General features: G+C 42.2%; 1 protein-coding gene across 1 annotated transcript in view; it reads left to right on the top strand.

Annotated features, from left to right (window-relative positions):
* Nucleotides 1-11,585, top strand: part of ABCB7 (ATP binding cassette subfamily B member 7) — an 85,965-nt gene extending 74,380 nt beyond the window's left edge. The window contains exons 14-16 of the mRNA XM_015810772.2: nucleotides 276-379; nucleotides 2,019-2,126; nucleotides 10,423-11,585. Of these exons, the coding sequence (XP_015666258.1) occupies nucleotides 276-379; nucleotides 2,019-2,126; nucleotides 10,423-10,641 (431 nt within the window). The 3' untranslated portion in view covers nucleotides 10,642-11,585. The remainder of the gene's footprint in view (nucleotides 1-275; nucleotides 380-2,018; nucleotides 2,127-10,422) is intronic.
* The last annotated feature ends 264 nt before the right edge of the window (nucleotides 11,586-11,849 follow it).

Below are 11,849 nucleotides of genomic sequence, written 5' to 3'. Positions count from 1 at the left end.
GTTTGTATTGTGTTATCAGTAAAGGTCTTGGCAGGCAGCCACGGAGTTGCTGCCAAGTGTTTATCTGTATTTGGCAGTGCTGAGCAGTCTTTTAGCCCTCGGCTGACTGGTTGGGGGGTGTGAGTCGGACGGGGGACAGAACACAAGGTTGCTTCCAATTTTGTTATTTTGTTACTTCGCCACAATGGCTCTCTGGTGTCCTTCATTTCAGAATGGTCTTCCAAGCCAAAATAGTTTTCACTGACTTTATGTGCACGTGCCTTTCTTTTTTTCAGGAGGTGAAAAGCAGAGGATTGCGATAGCCAGAGCCATCTTGAAGAATCCTCCCATTATTCTCTATGACGAAGCCACTTCGTCCTTAGATTCCATTACAGAAGAGGTAGGCTGCCTCCCCCCATCCCTCCCCCACTACATCTTTATTGCAGTCCTACATCTCGTTATCCCAGGCTCCCAAGATCAAATGTGGAACAGTGGGAGAACCGGCTCTCCTAGAATTGGACGGAGAAACGAACCCACTTCTGAATAAATTATAGCACAAAAGTATTAAGCAGAGCAGTTGGAATTGCTTGACCTGCTCACTCTAAGAGGTGAAGTTTTAATTTGAAGGAAAGCAGCTGGTTGCCACTTAATATTCATAAAAATTGGCCCTCTCAATTATTCTTGCATGTAAGCCACAGAACCGTGGAATCCTCATTGTTGGTACATCTTTCTTGGGATGCAGAGTTGACTGTGGATAATGTTTCCATTTGGCACCAAATTATATTCACAGGTAGCGCTGTAAAGCATCAGGGTGTTGTGATACAGATGCTGTGACATCACAGTGGCAGCTTCATAATATATACATGGACACTTGCACCCCCGGCAACTTCCCTTAGTTGCCTTGTCTGCAGCCAAAGCTCACCGCATCTGCTTTTGTTAGGTTCCTTGACGTACCAGGACCTCTGATCCACGAGAGGGTCTGGCTGTTGGGGGTTGATGCACAGTTCATTCCTAAAGAATAAAAGGAGGCAGATGCACCTGTCAAGAAAAATCTCCTTGGATTCTATTCACTGATCATGATAAGAATTTTTAGTCAGCTTGTTTATTCTACTTGTTTGTTGCCGTTCATTTTGCTATATTTATTATGAGGTTGTCAAATGAAGTTGAATGTTTGCACAACACAGCTGCACTTTAAAAGCCGCTAGTAAAATATGACTCCTTTCCCCCCAAAGTGTGCAACCAGCAATCAAAAGGGTATTTAAGGGAAAGTAAAACTTGTCTGTTGCCTTACTATATTATAAAGGAAGCAAAATAAATAAATAAATCACTGCTGGAGCAGGCACATTTCTCCCGTTTAGAAACTAAAGTTTCCTCTGATTTTTCCCCTGGGATATCTAGACTTCACAATGAAGGAATCTCTTTTTTGTGGTTTTCATAGTTTTCATAGCATGTACATTAAATGAAATATAAGTAGTCCTTGACTTACAATCATAGTTGAGCCTAGAATTATAGTCATATTTCGCTGCTATCACAAACCAAGGCATCATGGACCTAATTTTTTTTTGCCATTGTTTCTGGCAATTCTTAAATGATGCAGTCATTAAATGAATCCATTTCCTCCAGTAGGCTTTTTTTTTGCTGGAAACCAAAAGTAAATACTGGAAAATGGCAAAAAAAAAACACATTGCAAATTACAGAGATGTGACCGCAGGATACTGCAGTCGTAAAGGTGAGCCAGTTGCCAGGTGCCTGAAATCCAGTCAAGTGACCGGGGGGGGGGGGAGGAGGGGGAATACAGCCATTGTAATTTCGAACACGAGTCATAAATAGCTCTGGGGAAATGTGTTGTGGCTTTGTTGTTGCTAAGCAAACAGTCGTAAGTTGAGGACTACCTGTGCATCAAATTGTGCCTTTTTTTCTTTGTTTATGACATTGGAATTGTTGACAGCTTGTTTCTATGTGTGATTAAATCATACTCATTTGCTAATCTATTTTAAGATGAGTTTTTCCCCCCCTGCCACCTATCTTTAATTTTTCAGAACATCCTGAATGCCATGAGAGACATTGCAAGGCACAGAACATCCGTCTTCATTGCACACAGGTTGTCAACCGTGGTTGATGCTGATGAAATAATTGTCCTGGATCAGGTAAGACCCAGCTTCCTGATGGGAAGAAACTTTGGCAGCCTTGCAAATGTCATTGGGGGCTACGCAATTTCCCAGTGCCATTTTTCCCTAAAAAGCTTTTGACTTGAAATACTGAAATGTTGTCAATGTGTGGATACATATTTGTATGTGGAGTGTGTGACAGAGAAAGCCAGATGGATTGAGGGAACAACATGTTGGGTTTTGAAGTGGATTATCATTAATTAGCTTCCCTGGGGGTTTAGCAAGGGTAGGAGCATAATACCCCCTTTTTTCAAATTGTAAAGATTTTGTGTTCTTACTAGAGTAGATCCCCAAATGTGAATCTGACAATGATGTTATTGTACCAAGAATATATATATCTGGAGTACATATAACACACACATCCCTTATGTTTCGTTTAAAACAAAAGAAAAAGTAGATAGATCCTGCTTCCATGAATATTTGGCAGGGGCTAGGTGCTTCCTATTAATCAATAGGTCTGACATTCTGTGTTCTTATTGGCTATCTCTAGAATTCTTCATTAATATATATTTGTCCTATCTCTCCTTTCACATAAATGCCACTGGTGACTTACAGCCCAGTAAGAAAGTTAGAGTACCAATTGTTGTATAGGAGAACTATACAATTCAAGATTTACACAGATAAAGGGGGGGGGGCAGGCGCATATTTGGTGACCACAGAATGCTGCCTGATCACGCGGTCAAGAGAAAGCGGCAAGTAAAGAGCCTTGGAAGGAAGACTGGAATGGAGTACAGGTTGTCCTCGACTTACAAGCATTTATTTAGTGACCATTCAAAGTTAGAACCGCACTGAAAAAGTGACATGACCATTTTTCACACATGACGATTGTGGCAACATCCCCGGACGCTTGGCAACTGGCTCATATTTATGAGAGTTGCAGCCTCCTGGGATCATGTGATCAACCTTCTGACAAGCAAATCCAGTGGGGGAAGCCTGGTTCACTTAACAATCTTGTTACTAACTTAACAACTGCACACTTAACAACAATGGCAAGAAAAGTCATACCATGGGGCAAAACTCACTTAACAAATGTTTCACTTAGCAACATAAATTTTGGGCTCAGTCGTGGTTGAGGACCACCTGCATCCCTGAAAAAGGATGGGTTGGCCGGGAAAAAAAAAACTTTAGCCATGCTTTCTTATGAGCATTTCCTGTAAGAAACAACATAGCAGAGTTCAGTATCCTTCAGTATCTTGGCAGCATGAAGATATGTGGACCAACTCCCAGAATTCCCCAGCTAGCCATGATGTGCTGGATGGAGAATTCTGGGAATTGAAGTCCACATGTCTTAAAGTTACCAAGTTTGAAAAACACTGGAATGCTTAATTAAACACAATCCAATAATGGCCAAGAAATTATCAACAGCTAAGAAACAAAATCAGTAAATCCAGGGGACATTAAAACATATAGGAGAGTAATATGATTTTTATTTACCTCTAAAACAGTATGATTGATGTCAATTGGGGTTGAGTTGCGAAAGAAGCTGTCCCTGGTTGAAGGCCATTCCAAGTCAGGTGTCACCCATACTTGAATTATTCTCCCTGTTGTTTCTTTGCTCTGATCTCCCTGGAAACCAAGATAGCAATGAGCTTTAAATAATGAGAAAAGATGCTTAGGGATGAGAGGGTCATATTGTCTTCCATAGAGCCATTGGTGCTTGCACATAAATGTAACAGGTTCTCTTTTGCAGAGCTTTAATGCCCTCATTGATTTAAGATTCTGCTCCATTAATTTAGGTGTGTATTGTTTCTTTAATATATTTATAATGCAGGATTATGATGCATTATTACTAAAGATGATCAAGTCAAGCTCACCCAAAATAAAAATCAGTTGGACCAACTAAATTATCCTACTTTTCTCTAGTCAATGACTGTAATAAAGATGTTCTGATGCCACCCTCCACTTGAAGCCTTTGGAGTCCAAATCTCCCTGACTATCACTGTCAATATGTGGCTGTTACTCCTTTATATTGGTATGCATGTTCATGCTGATTTTGCCTAAATGCAGGCATAAAAAAACCTAAAGCGAGCAGAGTCTTTTTTGTTTAGCAAAAAAAGTATCCCAATATTTCTGTCTCTCTCACTTCGCCATTTACCTTAGTAAATTAGAAAGGGGCAGTAAGTGTGACTTTGGGTTCAAGCAAGGAAAAAAGCTGGAAATTGTATTGTGATGATTAAAGAGGAAAATGGTAAACTTTTTAAAAATCATGCCAAGCCATCATTAGGTGGGTTCATATATTACCTACAGATAGTCCTCAACTTACAACCACAATTTGGGACTAGAATCTTGGTCATTGAGCAAAGTGGTTGCTAAGCAAGATGCCCATGTGACTGTTCAGCTCAGTGGTCACAATCCCAGCACTCTCAGTTGTGGTCGTCAAGTGGTCTCCCAGTACCTTAAGCAGATGGAGAGGAAAGCCATCAGTTCAAGGATTTCAGTTCCATGAGGCCGAAACCCTCTGGCAGGGGGCCCTTCTGCTCCCAAAGAGCTGCCTGCTGGAAGGATTTCAGCAGGCAGCTCTTCTCAAACATTTCTACAGCCCTCTGAAAGATTTCAGCTCCTCTCCATCTTCTCCGCTGGCAACCTTCCCTGCCAACTCCCCCATTGACTTTCTGGGGAAGCCGGCAGAGAGTACTGTAAATAGAGAACATATGATGATGGGGCATTTAGCAGCTGGTGTAAATGTGAGTCTTCACACATGACTTGGGAGTGGGGGCATTTTACAATGGCTGGAGGTGCTTTACTGGTCATGAAGCACCCTTTCCAAGGCCCTAGTAACTTCGAACAGGTGGTCCTTAGATGACTAGTCTCAAGTCAGGGGTTATTTGTATATGCTTAGGTTCAAATTCCCAATCCTCCCAGGTGCTTGGTGCTTATTATATTTACTGATGCCCCAAAGGTGCTTTTTCAAAAGGCAACTGGATATCGTATCTCCTCAAAGACCTTTCACTTCTCATCCAAGAAGCTTCTTCAGTTCTGAAAAAGCCCCTTTGGGACAACCTTGGCCTGATGACTAAGAATGTCCATAGATATTTACTGATGTCTTCCTATATGCCAGCCGAAGGCTGTTTGAGGGAAGCTGCTCCCATCTGGTCTTTCACCAGATTTTCTAGTCTCCGTAAAAGCTACCAAAATTATTTTGGTGATGTTCCTGAACATTTCAACTCTTGAAGGCTGAATCCAGATAGCAACCAGCCCGTGTTACTGTTTTAACAGCGCCCCATATGGAAGGAAATATTTTCCTGGAGAGTTTCTCAGGCCTTTCCTTCTCTTTGTGGGATGGTAGATTCAGAAATGTTCCTTTTAATAATGGGATTGGCCCCTTCCTTCTGGCTCCGAAACCATAAAAAGGGGTGGCCACATTCTTCTTTCTTGTTTTTTTAAAAATAACCCTAAACTCGTTGGTTTGGTTTTGCTTATTTTATTACCACTTCCTGGACATTCAGCTGATCATTATGTTTCTTACCTATTATCAAACGAACAGCCTTTTATTACTTGCAAGACACTTCAATTCTGTGTGCTGGCTAATAGCTTCCAGCAAAGTGTAATTATGGATTCGCTTGTCATCTCCTTATACATTTTATTTATATGAAATGATCTGTGATGACACAGTGCTTAGAATTATCTGCCCACAGCCTGAAGTTCAATCCTCAAGGTTGACTCAGCCTCCCATCCTTTTGAGGTCAGTAAAATGAGGACCCAGATTGTGGGGGCCAACTTGCCATGGGGCAACTCGCCACAGGACGTGAGTTAAGCTAATATTGAGGAAATGGTGGAATAGAATCATTAAAGAAAGGATACCATAGGAGGGACAATATGAAATGGGAATGACAAAAAATAAAATTATTTTTAAAATTATTTTAAATAATTAAATAGAATTGTTGAATTGCGCTGCGGTGGGCTGTCCTGCGATGAGTGGGCTGTGGTGAGTTGTCCCTTTCCGCTCCCCTGAACAAGTTAAAAAACAAACTGAGCATTGTATTACTTTGAGAAGAAGAAAACAAGCAAGAAACAAAATGAATTAGGTCAGATATGTCAAACACAAGGCCCGGGGGCCGGATGCGGCCCGCGAAGTGGTTTCATGTGGCCCGCGAAGCCATCCTGGAAACAGTGAGGGAACGGCCCCCGCTGCCTTAGCCCTGGCCCAGGACGGCCGGGAGCCAATGTACAATGTTGTGGTGGCCATCTATGCTGAAACGCATTCAGTCTTAGCTCCACAAGGCCGTCTGGAAACAGCAAGGAACCAGCCCCTGCCGCATTGGTCCCGCCCCCTGGGTGCATGCTGGGGAGGTGTCCCTCTTTGTGAGGAATGAAGAAATGGACCATGCCTTGGTGCTTGCCCCGGTCCCACCCCCTTCTGCCAGAGACCCCCAGATCTGTCCCACTCCTGCCCAGGCCCCCACAGGCACCCTTGACGCAAACGATGTAGAGCTGGCCATGCCCACCCAGTAGGCCGCACCCACCCTGGCCACACCCACCCCTAAGGGCAACCGCAATGCTGATGCGGCCCTCAATGAAATTGAGTTTGACACCCCTGCTTTAGGTGCTCAAAGCATTAGTTTTGAAAATACCCTTGATGAAGCTGCCTCTGGCCATCCTTCCCAAATATTCTCCCTCTTGTCTACCTCCATCATTTCATATTTGTATTTTACGTGACCGTTGTATGAAAGAAATTTAAACACTGTAAGGCATTGGCCTAATAGGGCCATTATATCATTGTTACTGGGTTTTTTAAAAAGGCCCAGTTGAGCTGGCTCATTAGTAATAATGAAATGCCAGCGAACACTTAGGCCCCCTTAAATATCTTGCCTTTGTGAACTCTGATAGAGTAGAAATGTTGTGATGAGCTCAGTGAGGTGGCTTCATGCATGTCTGGCTCCCAGCTGTCTCATAAATGCTGGTTTCTTAGAAAACAGATAGCTCAAACTGTTGAGAACCAGCACAGCAAAAGAAAGACAGGAAGAAAATATTAAAATAAATTAGGGGACGAGGTAAAAAGGCTGAACGATTTCTTCTATGACCTCTTCCCAGTACAGCGTAAATATTTGTAGTTTTGGGTACAATAAAAGTCCGAATCACAGTGGCGACAATCTATCCAGTTTCATTGCGGTATAGGAAGCTTTCTGTTCCTCTAAAACTGCTGGAAATGCATGCTGTCTCCTTCAAACGTATCGGGGCTCTTTTTTTTTTTAACCAATGAATTGTAAATTAAGACTGACCTATTGTGAGCTTGATATTTAAAAAAAATGATTGAAAGCAAAAGAGAAATGTGAATAATGTGGATAAGAGTCCCGTTGATTTACCACTGTGTTCATCCAACAGATGTTGCAAAGCTGCGAGCTTCAATTATAAATCAGAGGTTTAAATCAAAACTGTTGCTTCTCATGTCACTGCAACCTCCAGACATTGGAACAGGCAGAGATAGCAAACTCTTCCAGAAAGTTTTAAAAGGCTTTTGGAATGTCTGCATCTCCTTTTCTCTAATAAAAATCTGGCATTTTGAGTCTGTCGTTTGTTGATATCTGTGCAAGACTTAATACACATCTTTGTGGCTACGGCATTATTTCCCCCTGCTTTGCTAAATCCCTTTAGATCAGTTCCTCTGAAGTTTGTTTTAGAGTTTACCCTTTCGTTGGCTTCGGGTAGATTATACGCCACCCAGCCATTTTGAAAAGGAGGTACGGAAAATTTGAAAAAAACAAAAAGCCAATAGTTCAGATGGGTCAACCTTAGGTGAGAAAATGTGGAGAGGCAGGGAGATTAATGGAGGGAAAACTACCCATAAACAATCAAGAGAAAAAAATATGGCTGTTGGCAACTCAGTCCAGGCAACAAGAAACCTCAGAATCGGCGGCATCAATGAGGTGTGAAGATACCTTCTGTATTGTCTGTTTATTTCTCCCTAAGATGCCTTAAGAAATTGAAGCACTTCTTGCTTCCTTGATCCTGCCCTTACAAGTTGATTGGTCTGTTTCTCTGCTTTGGTACCCTTCCCGAAAAGCAGTTTTATCAATGACTGGAACCACATTTACTGCGCCGTACCTCCGTTTTTATTCAGGTGGAGAAAAGATCCAAGGCCATTCCCACCCACTTCAGATTTTACTTGGGCAGCCTGTAACAACTGTGTGTTCTGAGATCAAGCCTCCATGAAGGAGCAGGCTTGGTACAGTGAGAGTCTCTTTCCCAAGTTTTGGGCTCTTTAATTTAGGGTGGGGTTGCCTGTTTTTAATAGATGAATACCTGGAGCAAAAGTAGAACAGTGTGAACGCCCACCTTCAGTTTCCAACAATTTAGTTCTCTACTAGTTGGTCCACACCTTTCCTTTTCACTGCTCTGCTGCCTGGAAAGTCCATGGACCAAGAGGAAAGGGGTGAAGCCAGGGCTCCTCTCATATTCTCATAAAAAAGAGCTGGAAAGACTCACCAACACCCCTCCCCTCCATTTCCACCATAACCTTGACTGTTACACACAAACTGAACTGTGGCTGAATAGGGATAGTGTTCATGGGTTATAAGAAGAGAGCCACTGAAAGGAATTATGGGCAAACAGTTTGGAAACAGGATCTGAAAGCCATCTACCTTCTTAACAGCAAGCCTTCCTGTTTCCCCCCCCCCCCCCCCCAATGTTCAGGCACAGATTTTGCAAGTGGGCAGACCCTGTTGAATCCCTCAAATCTACTCAAAAAGAGATGCTTACTAAGTAGCTGGAAATGTAGCTTGGGAAACACTTGCCAGTTGTAGTAGGCAAGATCCAACCCAATGGATCAGCCTTCCCCAAATTTTGTCCCTCCCAAAAAATGAACTCCCAGAATTTTCCAACTATCATAGCCATGGCTGAAAATCCAATAAGTTGGAGTCTACCCATCTGGAGGCTATCAGTTTCAAGAAGATTGAAATGGGCCAGCAGCTTCAACTGACTTTCAAGAGCTCTTTACCTATAGCTCAGATTTCCCGGGATCTTTTTACTCAATTCCTGAAATTCTTCCAGATCATGCCACCAATAGTCGGTGACTAAAAAGATGGAGGGCTGAGCACTTTTTACAAAACTCTTCCCCACGCATCCCATGATACCAGAAGGAAGCCAATCTTAATCCAAACACTCCCTAGCTTCTGCGATTGTAAGATATGGAGAAAGATTGAGGGAAAAAATGTTTCCTGCCCTATTCTAGAGTAGTAAGTTCTGAAATACAGGCAGTCCTTGACTTATGGCCACAATTGAGCTCAAAATGTATGTTGTTAAATGAGACATTTGTTAAGTGAGTTTTGCCCCATTTTAGACCTTTCTTGCCACAGAGGTTAAGGAATTCACTAGAGTTGTTTAAGTTAGTAACACGGTTATTAAGTGAATCCGGCTTTCCCATTGGCTTTGCTTATCAGAAGGCCGCAAAAGGGGACCATGACCCCAGAAGGCTGCAACCATCCTAAATATCAGTCTGTTGCTGAGCATCTGAATTTTAATCACGGGACCATAGGGATGCTGCAATGGTCATAAGGGTGAAAAATGGTGCTAAGTCACTTTTCAATTGCCGTTGTTCAATGCCGAATGGTCACTAAACAAACTTGTAAGTTGAGGATTACCTATAAACTATGGTTGGTTTATTATGAGTGAGGGTCCATACATTTGTAGAAGCATGGACCTCAACTGCAGCCCTCTAACTAGAAACCCACTGATGTTTTTCAGCAGGATGCTTAATCTAAGGCAAGTTGTGGTGGCGCAATGGTTAGAAGGCAGTATTGCAGGCTGACTCTGCCCACTGCCAGCAGTTCGATCCTGACTGGCTCAAGGATGACTTCCATCCTTCGGGTTGATAAAATGAGGACTTGGATTGTTGAAGGGCAATATGCTGACTCTGTAAACCGCTTAGAGAGTAAAGCACTATGAAGCAGTATATAAGTCGTATTGCTATTGCTAATGAGCTGTTCCTTTCCTATTGAACTATTGAAACTAATCAAGGAGAGAACCAACCTAGAACTAAGGACAAATTTCCTGACAGAACAATTAATCAGTGGAACACCTTGCCTCCAGAAGTTGTGAGTGCTCCATTACTGGAGGTTTTTAAGAAGAGATTGGATAACCATTTGTCTAAAATGGTATAGGGCTTCCTGCCTGAGCAGAGGGTTGGACTAGAAGACCTCCAAGGTCCCTTCCAGCTCTGTTATTCTGTATTCTGAACCCAGGGTGTTCCAGATGTGTTCTCATAAGACAGGTGGGACCTCTCCTTGTTCCAGACAAACAATGCAGTGTGATCATGCAATTCTGATTTCTTTAAAAACAGGGCAAAGTTGCAGAGCGTGGCAAGCATATTGATCTGCTTACCAGCCCCAACAGCCTCTACTACGAGATGTGGCACACTCAGAGCAGCCGGATGCTGAACAGAAGCACCAGTGAGAGGTGGGAGGAGAGAAACCATCACATGTCCAAAGAGGAAGAAAGGAAGAAACTGCAAGAAGAAATAATCAACAGCGTGAAAGGCTGTGGGAATTGCTCCTGCTGAGTCTGAGTCTAAATCCACCCCCAGTTGATGCCAAGTAGAGTTTGCACTGAAGCTGCATTCAACCAAGTACACCGTGCCGAGATTTTGTTTGCTTTCGTTAGTGGGCTTTTCTCCATGAAACCGGATCTTGGTGGCCAAAGGATTTTATATCTGCTTGTCAGTGAGGATTGGTTGAAACTGACCTGGACTGGTTCATTAACACTTATATTTGGTAATAATCTCAGACAAGGTGCAAATCCACCTGGAATTGTTTGTAACGTAGCAGAAATTGCTATAACCTGGCCAGAATCAAATTATCTGGCATTCACTGTTAAGATGTTGCATTCTAATGCTGTTCCTCACTACTGCAGAGTTAAAGATGGTTTTAACAGAAACCAATTAAATCAAGTACGTATATTCATGGGGAAAAGGATGCAGTTAATATTCTTTAGTTGTTGCATTTAATAGAGTTTGTATCCTTTTATAAAAGAGGCATCGAGTTTGCAGTTCAATGCAGAGACATTTTTGCCTCAATATTTACTGATTTTCTCCAGTAGAAGTACATATTTCTGCAAGGACTAAATTTTCAGTGTTAAGAACAAAAGAGGGCATCTCAAAATCATCGGTGCATCTTTCAAAGCAAAGTAGTAAAGGCTGGTTCATCTCAATTCTGTAATCATCTGGGAACGGCACAAGGAAATGTTTCTATTAAATTCTAATGATAATTCAATACAAATATTGTTAGAATTATTGTCTTGCCAATAAGTTGTGTTTCTGTAGCAAGGTACAGAGTGTCTTCATTCCTCAGGCACTATTCGGACTGCCTTTCGTTCGGGTCCAGTTATGTCAATAAGTATTGATGAAGGAAATGTATTGTTTTGGAAAAGTAATGTCAGTTGACCTTGACATTACTTCAATACAAAGATGAGTAACTTTTGCTGTGCCCTGCAAAATAAACCCCTTTAATAGGTGGTAACAAAATGGAAATTGGGGGTTCATTCTTCAACTGGATAAGTTACTGTTTGATGGCATTAAGTGGAAAAAGTCGTGGTGCTTAAAAACAAAGTCCTGTCTTTCTTTGTTGGTAATTGCTGATAATATTTTCCTTCCTTCCTTCCTTCCTTCCTTCCTTCCTTCCTTCCTTCCTTCCTTCCTTCCTTCCTTCCTTCCTTCCTTCCTTCCTTCCTTCCTTCCTTGCCACTAGAGGAGTAGGGAGAGGAAGAGTCATT

Source organism: Protobothrops mucrosquamatus, unplaced genomic scaffold (assembly GCF_001527695.2).
Source record: "Protobothrops mucrosquamatus isolate PMUCROS unplaced genomic scaffold, P.Mucros_1.0 scaffold19, whole genome shotgun sequence".
NCBI lineage: Eukaryota > Metazoa > Chordata > Lepidosauria > Squamata > Viperidae > Protobothrops > Protobothrops mucrosquamatus.
The sequence above is the reverse complement of the archived record's forward strand: the minus strand, read 5'-3'. Positions and strand labels throughout refer to the sequence as shown.